At 56.4% G+C, this 19,385-nt stretch overlaps 1 protein-coding gene across 1 annotated transcript; it reads left to right on the forward strand.

Annotated features, from left to right (window-relative positions):
- The first annotated feature begins 1,361 nt into the window (after nt 1-1,361).
- Nucleotides 1,362-14,265, forward strand: HOOK2 (hook microtubule tethering protein 2). Its single transcript, XM_029584553.1, has 21 exons — nt 1,362-1,429; nt 1,591-1,624; nt 1,882-2,014; nt 3,264-3,331; nt 3,501-3,550; nt 3,698-3,800; nt 7,234-7,394; nt 8,635-8,775; nt 8,931-9,132; nt 9,254-9,364; nt 9,475-9,562; nt 9,681-9,750; nt 9,952-10,089; nt 10,222-10,309; nt 11,056-11,061; nt 11,454-11,488; nt 11,755-11,837; nt 11,994-12,097; nt 12,202-12,306; nt 12,441-12,512; nt 12,721-14,265. The coding sequence occupies exons 1-21, from the start codon at nt 1,362-1,364 to the stop codon at nt 12,871-12,873; spliced, it is 2,013 nt and encodes a 670-aa protein (XP_029440413.1). The 3' UTR covers nt 12,874-14,265.
- Nucleotides 14,266-19,385: the final 5,120 nt, after the last annotated feature.

Consider the following 19,385-nt stretch of genomic DNA (forward strand, 5'->3'; position numbering starts at 1 on the left):
GCTGGGGAGCAGTACGGTGAATGGGGCTGAGGGATGCACAGGGGGTAGCCCCTGTTAGGATCTGTGGGATGGGATGGCGTAGGGACATGCCACTTACTGTTTGTGCAATGGTCGGGCAGGTGTTGAGGTAGCCAGTTGTTGTCTCACCACGGTGGAGGTGTGATGCCCTAGAATTGGACAGGACTGTAACTCCACGTCCCACTTCCATTTCCAGAGATCCCACCTGGTTTAATGACGCCTGGGCTGCTTCGCATCAAAGAGGAAAGCAAGACAAACTGGAGACTGAAGGTACCTGTGTGGCCTCTTCCCTCCCACTCTGCCACCCTTGGTGTCTGCTCATCCTCCCTGTGCCTCCCCGCCTCCAAGCTGGTGTTCCCTCTTATGTATAATGTTTCCAGCAGAGATCATTTTCTTTCCCCAGGGATCAGAGAGCACCTTTTGACATAAGTGAAGCTGTTCTCTTCTGGTTCTTTGTGCAAGAATTGGCAGTCTCCAGAGACCAGATGTGCAATCCAAGTGTCCTAATGATTTTTCTGAGTGATGTGGAAAGAAGGGGAGGGTGGTGTGAAGCTGCTTAGATCAGGAGGACTGGGAGTTACAAACCCCTGACTTTGAATCCAGCTTCTGTATGGCCGTAGGCAGGTTACTATATCGCCCTGTGCCTTAAGAGCTAACCCCGGCTCTGCCGCTGACTGTGAGGCCAATGCAATAAGACGGGTGCTCATATCGAGCACCCGTCTTACTGCACTCTCCAGCCACATGCCCTGTGCGCCCGATTCAGTATTTAAATGAAAGGGAAATCTGGGCAGGGTGAGAAAGGGAGCACTAAGGGAGAACTATGTATCTGGCACTCAAAGGAGTTTATTGCATCGGGCGCTCAGTACGAGCATCCGTTTTGTTTGCGCTTCTTTTTGCTTATTTTGCCGCGCTGTTGGTTTCAGTGCTGGGAAGTTTATTCTATCCTTGCTACGGACGTTTAAACCGTGCTGCCCTTTTTGATCAAAACATTGCACATATGGCTTTTCTCCACTGCAAGCAGTAAATTCGAGAGTCGGGGATGGTGATACTGAGGAGGAGGAGGATGCATTTAGTTGCAACACAGAGGATAATATTTTGCAATGTTTTCTCTCCTGAGCCTTGACTGCAATTAACTTTTCTCCACCTCCGGAGCTGGGGTTACATTCCCCCCCGTGTTGAAAAATGTGTGTTGGGTACTCACCCGCTTTCCTTCGTTGGCCGGTAATAGATGATGTCTTCGTCTCATGGAATTTTCATGCATGGGACGCTGTGGGGATCGCGTTTGTTAGGGATGCGCTAATATCCTTGCTGCATCGCGCGTTGAGTGCCCAAAACGTGCACCGATGGCGAGTAAAGGCCATGCGCTAGGCCGAGTGTGCCTTATTGCATCGGCCCAGCGACCTCAGGGAAAGTAACTTCATCCCCTTGCGCCTCAGTTTTTTAAATCCCTGGCTGGCTGTGGTGTAACCTCGGGGTGAGTCTCTTTCCTCCCCCTGGATCTCGGTATTTGTGATTTGTCTGATTTGCCAGCTATCTCCTCCTCTTCTCACGCAGCTGAGTAACTTGAAAAAGATTCCTGCAGAGCATGCTGGAGTATTACCAGGATGTGAGTATTGTTCTCTCTCCTGCCCTCCTGAGCACCGGGATGTGTTTGATGTGAGAAGGTGTTTTCGAATGGGTTCCCACTGCGGGGCACTCCTGGGGACAGGGGCTCCTTCACTGCTGTACTGTAGAGCAGAGAAATGTGTGGGCTCCTTAGAGACCCGAGGGACTGGGTGAGAGGGCCTGCCAGCGGGGTTGAGATGAGTGGTGGGGGGGTGGCAATGGAGCTGGAATTTGCCCGTCTCTCTCCCGTCCCTCCAGGTCCTGGGACACCAGGTTTCTGATAGCCATCTGCCAGACGTGACGCTGATCGGGGAGTTCTCGGACCCGGCAGAGCTGGGAAAGCTGCTGCAGCTGGTGCTGGGCTGTGCTATCAGCTGTGAGAAGAAGCAAGGTGAGAGATCAGACAGCGGGAATTCCCCCTGCTTGCCAAGAAAAATGTCAGAAGAACTGAAAATACAGATATTGCCAGGAGGATGCAGGGGATTTTGATACATTTCTCTTCCTGTTTGTTTGGAACAGGTTATGTTATTTATGAGAGGGGTTCCCTAACGTGTGGAGAGTGGGCGGGGGGAGTGTCCGCAGAAATGGCAGGATAACGCCGTCCATGCTCCCGGGCATTTACCGTGTCCCTGTCACCGTGGCAGAAGTTGGCAACTGGCGTGGCAGCAATTCCCTAGGACTGGCTTCTCTCTGCCTGAATCTGAGCACGATGGGACAGCGAAGCCCCGAGAGTGGGGGTCCTTTGCCCTTGTCTGATGCAGAGAATCGTGTGCTAGGAGGGAGGTACAGGGAAGGGGGTTGGAGGGGTTCCTGCTCTGCCTTGTTCTCCGCCCCCTTCACTGGTGCGAGGCAGGAGGAGAGACAGCCTCGGCCCCCCCCCCCCTAGCATGTCGTGTGCAGCCATTCCATAATCCTCTTATTGCATCACGAGTGTCGTCCCGGGCTGGCTTCCCTCCAGTCGTGTCCCACAACTGCTAACGTCGGCTCTGCCACCTGGGGTCCAGAGTGCCCTGATCTCCGGTGGTGAACCCTGCGCTACCGTAGCACACGAGGGAAGGGCACTGTGTTAGCCGCATGGTGTTTCAGCTCTCAGGGGTACTGGACTTACATGACTGCTAATGGCTTTAAACGGGGGAGGGGGCTTGTGATACATTTTATTCCTGTCCTAACAGGCTGATGCGCTGGGGGAAAGGGGGGGGGGGGCAGGGGAGGGAGTAATGTAAGTGCCCCCTCCTCTCCCTGCAACTTTTCTGCTCTGCCTCCCCCCACCCTGTCTCTTTACCCCTCCCTTGCCTGTTCTGCCTGTTGACCTCTGGACAGGTGCTGCGCCCTCCCCCCCTCCCCTTCAGACCCTCGACAGCTCCCCCCTCAGATTAGAGCTGCGCCCTCCCCCCCTCCCCCTCTGTGCCCGGGACCCTCGACAGCTCCCCCCTCAGATTACAGAGCTGCGCCCTCCCCCCCCCCCCCCTGCACCCGGGACCCTCGACAGCTCCCCCCTCAGATTACAGAGCTGCGCTGGGGGGAGGGCCCACCTCCTTGCCAGTAACTTGCCACGTTCCTGCACCCCCCCCCCCCCTCTCTCTCTTTGGGGGTCCTTTCCTGCCTGTAACTTGCTGTGTTCGTGCCCTCCACACACACAGAACACATCAAACAGATCATGACGTTGGAGGAATCGGTCCAGCATGTGGTCATGACGGCGATCCAGGAGGTAAGAGGCTCTCGGAGCTGGCGGTGCATGACTTGTCCCGGTGATGGCTTCTGCGGTGTCTGGGCTCCCCACCCCCGATGCTTCAGAGTAATAAGGGTCCTGCATGGCGAGGGTCGGGCGCCTGTGCAGCCTCGCGTCTGCGCTTTTAACCCTCTCCTCTCTTCCGCAGCTCATGATAAAGGACACCACGGAGGCGTTATCCTCGGAGACGTATGGGAAACTTTGATCACCAGGTACCCCTGGGAGGGAGAGAGGGGGCTGCGACGAGCGAGCGCGTAAGGGTGGGGGACTTGGTCCTCGGGGGGGGGGGGGGGGGGGGGGGGGAGAGAGGTGTGGGGGGCTGGGCCCCGTGACCTGAGCTGCTCCTTTCCCTCCGCAGTCCCGGAAGTATTATTTCCTGAGTGATGACCTGGAGGAGGAGGAGGAAGAGGAGAACGTGAGGCAGCGCTGCCGGGATCTGGAGCAGCAGGTAAGGGCTGTGGCGGGCAGGGCGGCCTGAAGAGATGGCACGGGAGGCGGAAGGGAAGCGACTGGGGCACGCTGGCTTGGCATGGGGGGGAGTGTGCAGTCCCGAGCCCGTGGCCCCCCCGTGCTGCAGCTGGTGATCTGGGTGCCGGCTCGTGCTGGTTTTGCTGTAAAGCTTGTCTCCGGGCTCCTCAGCCCCTTTGCTTTGTGGGTAGAGTGAGTTTTTTTTTTTTGGGAAGCCGTGGCACTAGGTAGCGCTAGCCGGGTCGCCTGGATGCAGGTTTGTAACTCTGCATGGCCCCTGGATAAATGGAAGCTTAACCAGCTTCTCCCCCCCCCCCCCCCAGGGCCAATCTTTGCCTCTTGGGCAGGGAAATAACCTGAATGTGACTGACCAGCCAGGGCTGGCGTCCGCGGACTCAGCAGGGATGAGGCAGGGGGCATTTTGCTTGTGGCATTTTGTGCTGCACGATCTTCACCCTGAGTTTGTTTATTTATTTATTTATTTAATGTCTTTTTTTATACCGATAACCGTTCACACATCGTATCGGTTTACAGTTAAACAGGAACCATTGGGCAGAACCCTTACATATAACATTGCAAACAGGTTAACTTTTGGGCAGGGCCCTTACATAAAATTGAGAACAGCAAAATCACTATATACATATCACCAAAACTATATACAAAAGATAGGTACATAAATAGCCGAGTCAAAGTACAAAATCGATAGGCATACAACGTAATCCGAGAAATAAATCATAAGTCGCGTATCAGATTCTAGGAGAATCACTTATTTAATCAGTAAGGATTTATGTAATGGGAGGTGATGTGTGGTAAGTTTGCTGGAAGAGCCATGTTTTCAGTTTTTTTTTTTTGAAAGTGGGTGTGTATGATTCCAGGCGTATATCAGGAGGCAGGGAGTTCCATATAGAGGGGCCGGCTAGGGAGAAAGCTCTGTTTATAGTGGACGATAATTTGAAAGATTTGATAGGTTGTGCACGTAGGGTTCCTTGGAGGGCAGTTTGGTTAGTTTTCTCTGTCTGAAAGAAGCTGACGTCGTGGATGGTTTTTTTTTTTGTTTTCCCGCGATGGGGTTTTTAATTCACTGGTGGGTGCTCGGTTAGGAGTGGTGGGGATTTATGGGGCTTTTTTTTTTTTTGTAGTGAGAAGGTAGGTTTTCGGGTGGGTATGTGGTATTTGTAACTTGATCCGGGTGGGAAAGAATGTCGTGCGATGAAATAAAATTATAGAGACACAATGCAAGGGTCCACATTAGGAGTCACCACTCAGGAAAAGGATCTAGGCATCATAGTGGATAACACATTGAAATCGTCGGCTCAGTGAGCTGCGGCAGTCAAAAAAGCAAACAGAATGTTAGGAATTATTAGGAAGGGAATGGTGAATAAAACGGAAAATGTCATAATGCCTCTGTATCGCTCCATGGTGAGACCGCACCTTGAATACTGTGTACAATTCTGGTCGCCGCATCTCAAAAAAGATATAATTGCGATGGAGAAGGTACAGAGAAGGGCGACCAAAATGATAAAGGGGATGGAACAGCTCCCCTATGAGGAAAGACTGAAGAGGTTAGGACCTTTCAGCTTGGAGAAGAGACGGCTGAGGGAGGGGAGGGCTATAAATAAGTGGAATAGAGTGAGTAAACATTTATCAGTTTACTCTTTCGAAAAGTACAAGGGACACACAATGACGTTACTGGGTTATATATATATATATATATATATATATATATATATATAAAAAGAAAATATTTTTTTTTATTCAACGCATATTTATTTATTTAGATTCATTGCCAGGGGATGTGGTGAAAGCTGTTGGTTGTAGCTGTGTTTAAAAAAAAAATGTTTGGACAAGTTCCTGCAGGAAAAGTCCATAAACTATTATTAAGGTGGAGTTGCAGAAATTCACAGCTTAGCCGTGGGATAAGCAGCTTGGGATCCTGCCCCAGGCACTTGTGACCTGGATTGGCCTCTGTTGGAAACGGGACGCTGGGCCTGATGGACCTGCTGTGGCCTGATCTGGGAAGCACTGTGAATGCTGTCCGAGTTTCCTGTAGGGGGGGGGGCATTTTTAATGGATGCCGTGTATCGGGGAGGAGGGTGCGGGAGCTGTAGAGGAAGCTTTAGTTGTGCGTGTGCAGCCCCTCTGCAAGCAGCGCTGCTCAGGGCGGGGAGACGGGAGCCGGTGCTGGTGGAGGTGGAGGTCTCGTGTAACGTGCTTGGGGGGGGGGGGCTGGGGGCCTTCTCTCTGCGCTCCTGACGCATTTGCTTCTCACAAGATGTAGAGCTGTGGGGGATACGGGACCACGCAGGAGGATGTGGAAGCTGGGTGAGTTCCCCCCCCCCCCCTGCGCTGGCTTGACCCATCTCTGCCCTCGCTTTGCCCGTCTCCAAAGCCCCGGGCTGGGCTCAGTAACCGCTGCTGGCGATGCTGCTGCCCCTAACCACCGGCACAATCCACGTCTACGCCAACTCTTTCTGCTCGTGAAAGGGGGGGGGGAGGGCGTCTGTCCTGTGCCCCCCCCCCCCCCGTTCCAGGTGAGACAGAGTCCAGGGGCTTCGCATCTCTCCAGCCCTCCCTTTCCCGACGGGCGGCGAGTTAGGGCTCGGGGGCTGATACCTGGGGAGGGGGGACACCCACACCCCCGCGCTTCCTTCCCTCGGGCCGTTCCCTCTAACACCGCTTGCCTGCTTTCTCCTTCCCTTTTCTGCTGGCTCTTCCAGACTTATCCAAGCGTTCCCTGTACGTTCCCGGATCGGTCCAGGACAGCCGGGCTTTGCCTCCCCCCACCAGCAGGTGGAGACAGAAGACCTCGCAGACTCCGTCCTGTACCCCCGAGGTGCCACCCAGTGTCTGCCCGTATTCTTCTGCCTCCAGCAGGTGGTGGAGGTGCAGAGCCCCGGGTCTGGTAGAGGCGCTGAGTTTAGGGTTGGATGTGGTCTGACTTTACTCTCTCAGTACTTGGATTTTACAAGGGAAGCTCAGTCTAAGGATCCCTTTAAATTAAATTAAAAAAAAAAGAATTCAATTAGAGCAGCGATGGGTTGGTGGGTCCTGGGCTGATCCCTGGTACCTACAGGAACGAAAATTAGCAGGTAAGAAGCAATTTTACTTTTCTCCTGCAGCGAACGAACGTGCACAGAGAGGCGGCTTCTGTGTGCGATGAGAGAGCCTTCTCCCTGCCCGTCTGTGGGGGGGGGGGGGGGGGGTGCAGGGAGGACGTGAGAGGAGAGAGCCTGCTCCCTGCCCGTCTGTGGGGGAGGACGTGAGATGCATTGAAAGGAAGATCTCACTGGGTTGGGAGGTGGTAGAGAAATTACCCCCCCCCCCCCCACACACTTATCCTTTATGACTGTTTACCCTTGTGCTGCCGGGCTGGGAGTTCACTGGTGCTCAGCGGCTCCCTTGGTTCTCGCCAGATTTCGCTGCTGGTGGAGGAGAAGGGTAACCTGGTGATGGAGAACCGCAGCCTGCGGGAGCGGCAGAGCCACATGGAGTCCCTGGACGCCTCCGGCGTCACCAGCAAGAAGCTGCTGATCCTGCAGAGCCAGATCGAGCAGCTGCAGGAGGAGAACTTCAGGTGCCGTTCCCGGGGGGGAGGGGGGGAGCTGTCGAGGGTCCCGGGCGCAGAGGGGGAGGGGGGGGGAGGGCGCAGCTCGGTAATCTGAGGGGGGAGCTGCGAGGGTCCCAGGCGAAGAGGGGGGGAGGGGGCAGCTCTGTAACCTGAGGGGGGAGCTGTGAGGGTCCCGGGCGCAGAGGGGGAGGGGGAGAGGGCGCAGCTCTGTAATCTGAGGGGGGAGCTGTCGAGGGTCCCGGGCACAGAGGGGGAGGGGGGGAGGGGCGCAGCTCTGTAATCTGAGGGGGGAGCTGTCGAGGGTCCCGGGCACAGAGGGGGAGGGCGCAGCTCTGTAATCTGAGGAAGAAGCTGTCGAGGGTCCGAGGGGGAGGGGGGGAGGGCGCAGCTCTGTAATCTGAGGGGGGAGCTGTCGAGGGTCCCGGGTGCAGGGGGGGGGGGGGAGGGCGCAGCTCTGTAATCTGAGGGGGGAGCTGTCGAGGGTCCCGGGCACAGAGGGGGGGGGGGCGCAGCTCTGTAATCTGAGGGGGGAGCTGTCGAGGGTCCTGGGTGCAGGGGGGGGGGGAGGGCGCAGCTCTGTAATCTGAGGGGGGAGCTGTCGAGGGTCCCGGGCACAGAGGGGGAGGGGGGGAGGGCGCAGCTCTGTAATCTGAGGGGGGAGCTGTCGAGGGTCCCGGGCACAGAGGGGGAGGGGGGGAGGGCGCAGCTCTGTAATCTGAGGGGGGAGCTGTCGAGGGTCCTGGGTGCAGGGGGGGGGGGGAGGGCGCAGCTCTGTAATCTGAGGGGGGAGCTGTCGAGGGTCCCGGGCACAGAGGGGGAGGGGGGGGAGGGCGCAGCTCTGTAATCTGAGGGGGGAGCTGTCGAGGGTCTGAGGGGGGGAGGGCACAGCTCTGTAATCTGAGGGGGGAGCTGTCGAGGGTCCGAGGGGGGGAGGGCACAGCTCTGTAATCTGAGGGGGGAGCTGTCGAGGGTCCGAGGGGGGGGAGGGCACAGCTCTGTAATCTGAGGGGGGAGCTGTCGAGGGTCCCGGGCGCAGTGGGGGAAATGCTTCAGACGGGGGGAGGTCCCCCTCCTGTGCATCTTGTACAGAAATCGCATTGGGGAAACTGGTGCTCCCCTTGTAGTGTGGGAGGGCGGGGGGGGGGGGAGGGAATGGGGAACAGGCAGGGTGGGAGGGTGGGGGGGGGAGAAGGGAATGGGGACAGGCAGGACAGCAGGGCTGAGAAAGCATCACTGCCTTCGGCAGGTTGGAGAGCGGGAAGGACGACTACAGAATCCGCTGCGAGGAGCTGGAGAAAGAGGTCCTGGACATGCAGCATCGCAACGAGGAGCTGACGAACCTGGCCCGGGAGGCCCAGTCCCTGAAGGACGAGATGGACGTCTTACGGTAAGTGGCGGGAGGAGGAGGAGGAGCCCTGGCTGTGCTCTCCCCTTGCATCTCTGTCCTGCTGCTTGGATTGCAAGGGAAGCGAATTCACCGGCAGCCTGTGAGGGGCTGAACCTGAGGATATTTTGCTGCTGTTCCTCTGCCCCCCCCCCCAGGCATTCTTCGGACAAGGTGCGGAAGCTGGAGGCCACGGTGGAATCCTATCGCAGGAAGCTGGAGGATCTGGGAGACCTGCGGCGGCAGGTGAAGCTGCTGGAGGAGAGGAACACCATCTACATGCAGAGGACGTTTCAGCTGGAAGAGGAGCTGCGCAGAGCCAACGCGGTGCTCAGCCAGCTGGAGGCGCACAAGAGACAGGTGTGCAGGGGGGGCGCTGCAGGGCAGTCCGCTGTGGGTGAAATAGCAGGGGGGGGGGGGCGCTGCAGGGCAGGAGGGAGTTACTTTCAGTTAGAAACGCCGTATTTTTTTTATTTTGAAGGTTCAGGAGCTGCAGACGAAGCTTTCGGAGGAGGCTGTGAAAGCAGAGAAGTGGCAGTTTGAGTTCAGGAACCTGCGGGAGAAGTACGACTCCCTGCTGAAAGAGAAGGAGGTGAGGCTGGGGGGGTGGGCCTGTTCTCTCTCTCTCTCTCTCCCGCGTGTGCTTGGACTCTGACTTACATTTTTTTTTCTTTCTCTCTCTCTCTCCGCCCCTCCCGGCAGCGGCTGATCGCGGAGCGAGACTCGCTGCGGGAGGCCAACGACGAGCTGCGGTGCGCGCAGGTGCAGCAGACGGGCCTGTGCCAGGCCGGTGAGTGTCCCCCGGGGCAGGGCGGGGTTACTCCGATGCCGGTGTTTGCCCTCTCTCTCTCTCTCTCTCTCTCTCGCCTCTCCTGATCTCCTGTATGGTTTTTTTCCCCCTTTTGCAGACACCTTGCTGGAATCCGTGTCCTCTCCCGTGGGCAGCCTAGCAGCCGAGATCGTGCCGGCGGAGCTGAAGTACGTCGTCCCCGCCTGGTGTCCCGAGCGATAACCCCGGGGGGGTGGGGGGAGACCCTCCCCCGCTTCCTGCCCCCTCGCCCGGCTTTCCCGGGGAAGAGGGAGACGTGTCCCGAGCGCTGCGAGGGTGCCATGGGGGGGGGGCGGGGACGTGTGCCACCCGCCCTGAGCCCCTCCCGTCTCGTGCCTTTCCTCCCCCAGGGAGACCATCGTGCGCCTGCAGCAGGAGAACAAGATGCTGTGCGCCCAGGAGACCTCCTTCCGGGAGAGAGTGGGGGAGCTGCAGCGGCTGCTGGAGGAGTCGAACCGCTGCAGGAACCGGCTGGAGACGGAGAACAGGTGCAGAGCGCCCTCTCTTTCTCTCTCTCTCTCTCAGCGCCCCCACCCGGTCCTCCCGCGCTGGGACGAGGGACCCGGGGTGGGGTCGGTCCTGCCTGCGTGCTGCATGGTCTCTTTTTCTCTCTCCCGTAGGCTGAGCCAGCAGCAGATCCTGGACCTGGGGGCTCGCCTGGAGGAGCTGCAGAAGGCCCTGGAGCAGCAGGGAAGCCAGGCTGAGGACGTGAGTAGGCCCGGCAGCACGACTTGCATGCGACCCTCCCGCTGGTTAGCCGGCGATCAGCTGCAGCGTGGCAGGGCCCGTCAGGGTGGGGGTGGTGCTTGGCCCTCTACGTTCGGTCGTTCCTGAGAGCTTAGCGGTGGCGGGAGGGGGTGGTGCAGTGTCCGAACCTGTTTACAACAGGGAGAAGCACCACCAGGAGAGAGGGAGGGAGATAAAGTCTGCGGGGATTTAGTGCACAGAAATCTGCGTCCCCAGTGCGCGCAGGAAGTGGCGGGCGCAGCTCTCTCCGCGTGTGCATAATTTTATGTGCAAGCTTTGGGCCATGAACGTACGACGTGGACCTGCTTTCCCCCCGCCCCCCTGGAAGCACCTGCAGGTAATAATTACCCCCTCCCGGGGACCCCCCCCACTTTCACAGGCTGCGATTGAAAAACGAGCGCCTTAAGGAGAATCCATTCCTGCTGTTCCTGGTGCAGACCCCAGGGGGAGAGGGGTCCTCGTGAAGCTGCATCACCCCCCCCTCTCCCTCCTCCTGCTCTGTAATCTCACTGAACGCACAGAATGAACTGAAAATAAATAAATCCACTTCCCCCCCCCTCACTCTCTCACTCTCTCACTCTCTCTCTCACTCTCACTCTCTCTGAATTTCTGCTGCCCGATCTGTGCTGAGAGCCGATGATAACTCTGCTTTTTCTCTCCTGCTGCCTTCCCCGCTCTGCTGATTCCTGGTTGATTCTCCGCCACAGGCAATTGTAAGTACTTCCTTCTGCCAAATCGTTTACCCCCGACTCCTACCCCCCTCCCCCCCCCCCCCCAACGCAGCTTCTGTCAGAGCAGAGGTAACAGGGAAGAGCCTGACCCAAGGCTGCGCCGGGTCTCTCTCACCTGGGAGGGGAGGGGGAGGGATCGGGGGCTGAGGCAGCCTCTCTGCACAGGGTCTCTCTCACCTGGGAGGGAGGGGAGAGGGAGGGAGCGGGGGCTGAGGCAGCCTCTCTGCACAGGGTCTCTCTTACCTGGGAGGGGGAGGGATCGGGGGCTGAGGCAGCCTCTCTGCACAGGGTCTCTCTCACCTGGGAGAGGGAGGGATCGGGGGCTGAGGCAGCCTCTCTGCACAGGGTCTCACTCGTTCCTTTTTCCCTTGTAGTCCTCGCTGCTGCAGAGGAAGTTGGACGAGCACCTGTAAGTTTGCCGGTTTTTTGGTTTATTTTAGTTAACCCTCGAGCTTCAGCAGGGGAGGGGCTGCTTTCTGGCGACGGCAGTGCTGGCCGCGTGCCGGGGGGGAGGGCAGCTGAACCTCCTGGTGTAAAGGTGCGAGCGGTGCGTGCCCTCGCCTGGGGTTGGCGGTGGGGAGGGAGGGTGGATTCCTTGTGTCCGAGCGATCACCTCTCGTGTTCTCTCTCTCGTGTTCTCTCTCGTTCCTTCTCTCCCCCTCTCTCTCGTTGCAGGGAGAAGTTGCACGAGGCGCACTCTGAGCTGCAGAAGAAGAGGGAATACATAGAGGACCTGGAGCCTAAAGGCGACAGCATCAGTGAGAAGGGGGGGTAACCCTGCGGGGGGAGGGCAGTGGACACTCCGTGCGTGCGAGCGCGCTGCGCTTTTTATGCCCTCTGTCGCTCCCGGGGGGGGGGGGGTTCCCCCTGTGAAAGTAACCCCAGGCCCCCCCCCCATCTTTCTCCTTCCGCAGCCGCCAAGAAAGTGGATGAACTGCAGGAGATCCTGAAGAGGAAGGACGAGGACATGCGCGCCATGGAGGAGCGCTACAAGCGCTACGTGGACAAGGCTCGCACGGTAGGTGGCGGGAGAGGGCGGGTTTTGTTCTGTTTTGTGTCGAACGTCTCTGGGCAGCGCTCCCCTCGCTGGATTTCTTTTTTCCCCCTCCCCCCCCCTTGCAGGTCATCAAGACCCTGGAACCCAGCCGTCGGCCCGGCCTCCCCCCCGAGATCCAGGCCCTGCAGAACCAGCTGTGCGAGAAGGAGGTGAAGATCCAGCACCTGGAGGTGAGATTTCACCCCCCTGCTGCTGCTGCTAACGCGGGTGGACGGCGGGGCCGGGAACGCCTCGCTCCGGGTGTGTGTAACCTCCGGGTGTGTTTTTTCGTTTTTTCGTCTCCCATTGATCGCTGCCTGCGCAGAACGACTTCGAGAAGACGAAATCCCAGCGGGAGCAGGAGGAGCGGCTGATCATCAGCGCCTGGTATAACATGGTGAGCGGCGCCGCGCGCTGGGGGAGGGGAGGGGGAGGTGGCGGGCTGCAGGAGCGGCTGATCATCAGCGCCTGGTATAACATGGTGAGCAGCGCCACGCACTGGGGGAGGGGATGGACGGGACGGGAAGGTCGCAGGCCGTACTCTGACCGAATCGTCACTTCCCCCTCCCCCTTCCTGTGTTTCTCTCTCTCTCTCTCTGGTGCAGGGGATGGCGCTGCAGCAGCGGGTGACGGAGGAGAGGATCCACGGGCCGGGCGGCGGCGCCCAGTCCTTCCTGGCCCAGCAGAGGCTGCGCACCAACGTGCGCCGGGGGCACCTGGGGCGCTCGCTGCTCCTCAAGTACCCGGCCAGCGAGTAGGAGAGAGAGAGAGAGAGAGAGACGGAGCCGTCGTCGTCGTCACTGAGCCTACGCCAGCTCCAGGGCCTCCGCCTCCCGTCTCTTGCGGGGGGGGGGGGGGCAGCCGCTCATCCCCCGACGTTTGCACTGCGCTGCTGGGGGGGGGGATCGGGACCCTCCCTCCCTCCTTCCTGTAGTGTTGGCAGCATTCGTGCTGGGGGCGAGGGACGTTTATTGCCTCGGTAAGGGGGGGGGGGGTGACCCAGCCAGGGTAAATCTCTTGGTTCCTCCCACCCCCCCCAGTTTTAAGTCGCTTGGGCTGGCGGCGCTGATCCGGTGCCTTAGCTCCCGACCCCCTCCCCCAGCACCGCTCACCTCTGTTCTGCATCGTTTTTAATTTCCCCCCACCCCACCCCCCCTCGCCAGGACCTGAAATAGGAGGGGACAGACTGCTGGGGGGCAGGGGGTTGCGAATGGAACTTTTTTAAATTCTGCGTCTTTTTTTTTTTTTTTTTTTTAAACATTTTAATTTATTATTGGTGGGGTCTTCGAGGCCTGTGGGGCTCAGGAGATGTTTCCCCCTCGGATGATCCAATCTGCGGGTGGGGGGGGGGGGGGGGGGAAGGTGGGTCATTGAGGTCGCTTCCCTGTGGACCGGGAGGCCCCCAGCTTCCTGCACCTCCCTGGCACACCTGAGCGGGGGCTGGGAGACGCCCGCTCTCTCCTGCCTGCACTGTGCTCGCTGGGATTTTAATCTCTCTTCGTTATTACTTCTGGGGTCTCTGGTTTCAGGGGGGGGGTGGAGGCGCTGACGGGGGTTGTGTTTTGGGTTTTTTTTAGCCGTGCTTTCTATGTAAAGGAGGTTGGAAGTGTGGGATTTGTAGTCCTGCTTGCCAAAAGACAGAGGGGAATTACAGTTCCCTGCAGGGCCTGGCCTGGAGGCTGCTCTGGGGGTCTGCAGCATTGTGTGGCGGGGAGGGTCCTGCTCGGTCTGGAATTTTTTTTTAATCTCCCTACGCAGCGGCGCTTCCTCCATCCCTCTGCCTGCTGAGGAGACGTCGTCCCCGTGGTGGCAGTGGGAGTTTCCCTGTCGGGTGTGGGTAGGACTGGGATGGTTTCAGCCTCTCCAGTGACTCCTTCCACCTCTTCCTCTTCCAGGGATCCTGACACAGTGTCTGGTGTGTGTGTTTTTTTTTTATTTTCCAGGTTGTAATTGACCGTTCTTATGCTTTTGGTTGGCAGAAGATGCACTTTTTAGCCTGTTTTAGTAACGGGGGGGGGGGGGCTGCGGGTATGTGGGCCGGGACTCTGCCTGTATATTTTGTACTGCGCAGGGGACAGATCCTCCGGCGCGTCTGACAGTTTCTTCCTGTATCAGCCCCTTTACACTACAAATAAAGAAACCAAATCCTCCTCCTCTTGTCGCGTGTCTTCCTTGCTCGGCCGGTGGCTCAGTGAGGATTGCTGAGCCCCAGATCAGTTAAGTATCCGGTCTGAAATGTCCCTCCGCAGCCCTGCTCGGCTGGGGTCAGACTCACAGACTCTACAGCAGAAAGACCATCCCCCCTATATACACCAGTGAGCCTGACTTCAGTGCCAGGAAAAATACTGGAAACTATTGTAAAGATCACTCGCAGAGCATGTAGAAAGACAGGTTCTTATGGCCTGGATTGGCCACTGTTGGAAACAGGACGCTGGGCTCGATGGACCCTTGGTCTGACCCAGTATTGCATGTTCTTAATGGAACAAGGTCAGCATGGCTTTACCCAGGGCAAGTCTTGCCTCACAAATCTGCTTCACTTTTTTGAAGGCGTTAATAAACATGTGGATAAAGGTGAACCGGTAGATATAGTATACTTGGATTTTCAGAAGGCGTTTGACAAAGTCCCTCATGAGAGGCTTCTAGGAAAAGTAAAAAGTCATGGGATAGGAGGCGATGTCCTTTCGTGGATTACAAACTGGCTAAAAGACAGGAAACAGAGAGTAGGATTAAATGGGCAATTTTCTCAGTGGAAGGGAGTGGACAGTGGAGTGCCTCAGGGATCTGTATTGGGACCCTTACTTTTCAATATATTTATAAATGATCTGGAAAGAAATACGACAAGTGAGATAATCAAATTTGCAGATGACACAAAATTGTTCAGAGTAGTTAAATCACAAGCAGATTGTGATACATTACAGGAGGACCTTGCAAGACTTGAAGATTGGGCATCCAAATGGCAGATGAAATTTAATGTGGATAAGTGCAAGGTGATGCATATAGGGAAAAATAATCCTTGCTGTAGTTACACGATGTTAGGTTGCGTTCGGATGGGCACAACGCTGCTGCCGCTCGGGCAACCTGCTTGGGTTGGTGCGCCGCGCTGATGCCAGCTGTGTTTTCTGGCGACCGTGGCCATTAACGGTGCCGAAGCTGTGCATATGGTGGTCTGTGGTCCGCCCAGCTCCACGCACGGTCCCTGTGCTCTGACTGCGCAGCGGGGGAAGAGGCTCCCTCTGCGGGAGTGGCCCTGGAGAAAAGGGCAGGAGGCTCAGGGGAGGGGATTCTGAAGACCGTCTGCTAGAGCAGGGGACTGAGGATCCCGAAGGTTTTTCACTGGAGTTTGTTCTCCTGCATGAGGCCTTCCTGGGGAGGAAGGGGGCGGGGAGGAAACGTCAGAGGGAAGCCAACTCGTCCCTCGTCAAAAAAAAAAAGCCTATGGTGGTTGCTTCGGGCAGGTCCGGGGATCTGCTGTGACTCCCGGGTCTGAGTTGCGCTGGTTTCGCTGGTTGATCCCAGGGATTTGGGAGATTCGGATGATCCTCAGGAGGACCATCTGGATCAGCATAGAGCAGATCCGGATGCTGACGTGGATGCAGCTGCGATTGCAGATCCTGATAAGGATGACCCGGCTCTGGATGAGTTTCTGGTGTCCGAGGGGGATGGTCCTCAGGTGGTCTGCTTGTTTAAGAAGGAGGAACTGCGTCCTCTTATTCCCCAGGTGTTGGAAGAGCTGAGGGTTAAAATGGCTCAGGCGCAGTCTGATAATGAGGGCATGAATCTGGTCCTAGATGGACTGCGTAGGCGTCTGAGTGCCTTTCCCTTGCCTAAGAAGATTCGGAAGTTGGTGACCCAGGAGCGGGACTTCCCAGAGGCGCGCCTGAAGGTCAGCAGGGCTATGGCTAAACTTTACCCCCTGTTGGGTAGGGTCATAAATGTGTTGAAGTCACCTGGTTCCGACCCGGTCATTGGAGTATCTGGGGACTCGCTTCGATATGCAGAAGGGCCGGGTGTTCTTGACCTCAGACAAGTTGCCAAAGTTAACAGGCGCAGGTGGCGTGCTTTCTTTGTCTTGCAATGCCAATGGTTTTTGGGATTATTTGAAGGTCCTAGGGTCCATAGCTTTCACATTAGATTTGGTTCCAGGGCCTTTGCCCACATGAGACCGCTACAGAAGTTGCTCTTGTCCAGGTGGAATCCATTTTCTGAGGAGTATCACCTATGAGAATCCAGGTCCAGTCTCTCGTGCTGGATGTCTCGTTGAGATCTGGAGTCCTCAAGACTGGGTGGTGGTGACCAAGGACGCCAGTGTTACGGCTTGGAGGGGGTGGGGGAATAGTATGCTTGGGACGGGCTACCCAAGGGCTTTGGTTGCCAGTGGAGAAGTCTGGTCCATCAATTGTCTGGAAACAAGGGCGGTCTGACGAGCCCTGGAAGCCTTCCTTTACTGGGTCAGAGGCTGGACGGTTTGCGTGTTCTCGGACAATGCGACGTCAGAGGCATACCTCAGTCAACAAGGAGGGACGAAGAGTCGCGCGCTGGCTCTGGAAGGCTCCCCATTTGGGCGGAATGCCGAGGGAATACCAGCTTCTCATGTCTCAGATGCAGACAATGTGCAGGCGGATTTCCTCAGCAGATAGCAACTGGATCCAGGGGAATGGGAGTTGCAATCCCAAGCTTTTGGGGACATCTGTCCCAGGTGGGGCATATGCCAGCTGGATCTCATGGCGACGCGTGCCAACACAAAGATGGCGAGGTTTTTCAGTTGTAGAAGATAGGTCGGCGCAGTGGGTCCGGATGCTTTGGTGTGCCCTTGGCCGACGGGGATCCTACCGCATGTGTTTCCTCCTTGGCTGCTCATCAGTAGAGTTCTGCGGCACATGGAGGTGCACCCCAGGATGGTGGTGTTAGTGGCACCAGAGTGGCTGCCATAGCCATGGCTCGTGGATCTGGTGCATCTCGCCATAGAGGGTCCCCTCAGGTTAGCCCCTCCTGCCAGGGTTGCTTTGACAATCCCATGTTTTCGGATCAGGAGATCACTTCTGTCTCACGGCTTGGCTTTTGAGAGGTGGAGGGTTGCACCTGAAAGGCTGTTCGGAACAGGTTATTTCCAGGGTGGAGGCCCTCTACGTCCCTGGCATATGCCAGGGTCTGGAGGGTTTTTGAGTCATGGGGTCTGCAACAGCATTTGGATCCCCTGTCTGTGGATATTCCTCATAGCGTACCCTTTATGCAACACAGGTTGTCTAAGGGTCTGGCTTAAGGTTCACTTCGCATGCAGGTGTCTGCTTTGGGTTCCCTTGGGGCAAGTTGCAGGGGCGGTGTCTGACCTCTCATCCTGATGTGGTTCGATTCCTGAAAGGGGGGTTTGGAATTTGTGTCCGGATTGGAACCTCAGCTTAGGTTCTGCAAGTGCTCTGTGGCGAGCCTTTGAGAAGAGCGACTGTGAAAGACCGGACTTTGAATGCAGTGTTTCTGGTGCCCGTACGTTCAGCCAGACGGGTTTCTGAATTACTGGCGCTGTTGTTCAGGAGCCTCGAGAAGGGAGTAGCTTGGAGCAGTCACCTCCGCTGGTCTCGGCCGCTGTAGTGGTCAGATCCGCGGTTCCTCTGAGTGAGAAAAAGAAGCAGAGGAGGATTGAGAATCTTTCACCGGTGGAGCTTTTAAGGTTTTCAGGAAAGGTGGGAGGGAGGGAGAGTTCAGGGAGTGGGAACATTCCCCCTCGGGAAGAGGATAAGTTTAGCTGTGGTTCTGCCATGGTTTCGCATAGCTCAGGGGGAAGAGGGTGGAAGTTCTGAAAACCCAAAGCCTATAGTGCTGAGTTTAAGGAAACCATGGAATTCATTTCCGTGGCATAGGTAAGGGTTGGGTGGCTATGCAATGAGACGCCCCAGAGTTAAATTTTAAAGGGGATAAGACTAAGGGGAAAAGCTGGAGTTCCCTCAAGTGGCCGCACTGGTTAGGGCCGTGTCTAGGAGGACCACGATCCCTGTGGAAGAAGTCTCTCTACCCTCGGAGCTGCTCAGGATTGAGGCTGACGTGGGCGGCTGCGGTTTGCAGAGGTAGTGGTGCTAGGGGATAGGACTGCAGTTCTCTCGACACAGGCAGGAAAGTTCCTTTAGAAGGGGGGAGAGCGATCCTGTGGGATGCAGCTCAGAGGGCAAGCTTTTTGGCAGATGCTTCACATGACTTGGTCTGAGCTTTGGCTAGGACTGTGGCTTCCCTTGTAGCTGCCCATGGGTTGCCGTGGCTAGTTTTAACTCTGCAAGGTGCACCAAGTGTTCCTTTCATGTTTTGTAGAAGATTGTAAACAGTTGGCGAAAGCATGGGGTGGTGGATTAAAAGTGGCCAGATTCCCTGAACCCACATCTGAGAGGGCATCAGCAGCAACTGCGGCTTGAAGCCGCTTTAGGGAGTCTGAGCAGGCAAAGCAAGATTGCCAGCCAATCTTAAACCCTTTACTAAACTCAGAATGCCAAGGAGGGGAGTCTGGAAGTTGCAGACTCAAATGCATGGTTTATTGAGGATTCAGAGATCCACGGTGTGAATTTCTCTTCACGTAATGGGGTTCATGGTTGCTGCCTTGGATTTAGGGTCTTAAGCAAGGGCACGTGTGAAATCCTTACAGAGCGGCTCGCTCTCCAGGTGCCTTTCGTGAGCTTTCCTCAGCTGGAAGCCAGAGAGAACTTTGCATGGGTAGCTACAAACCTGAAGATAGGAGTGGCTCTTGAATCTTCAGTCTCCCGTTGGGCATCAGAGGTCACCATTATCTAATCTGTGGGGGTGCTTGGAATCCAGAAGAAACCAAGGTGCCATTGGTTGATTGGAAACCAGGGTCTGTTTAATAATGGTGACTGGATTCAGCTTCCAGAAACTTGTCTAAGCATTTTAAATTTGGTTGTACAAGGAGGTAGACCGATTTCTGGCAACTAAGTCTATTCCATGTTACTGTTGCTAGTAATAGTCAACTTAATAGCAGGTAATGGACTTCTCCTCCAAGAATTTATCCAATCCTTTTTTAAACCCAGATACACTAATTGCACTAACCACATCCTCTGGCAACAAATTCCAGAGCTTTATTGTGTGTTGAGTGAAAAAGAATTTTCTCCGATTAGTTTTAAATGTGCCCCATGCTATAACTTCAGGGTGTGCCCCCTAGTCCTTCTATTATTTGAAAGAGTAAATAACAGAGTCACATTTACACGTTCTAGACCTCTCATGATTTTAAACACCTCTATCATATCCCCCCTCAGTCTTTCCTCATAGGGGAGCT

The sequence above is a fragment of the Rhinatrema bivittatum genome, chromosome 19 (genome assembly GCF_901001135.1).
Source record: "Rhinatrema bivittatum chromosome 19, aRhiBiv1.1, whole genome shotgun sequence".
Classification (NCBI taxonomy): domain Eukaryota; kingdom Metazoa; phylum Chordata; class Amphibia; order Gymnophiona; family Rhinatrematidae; genus Rhinatrema; species Rhinatrema bivittatum.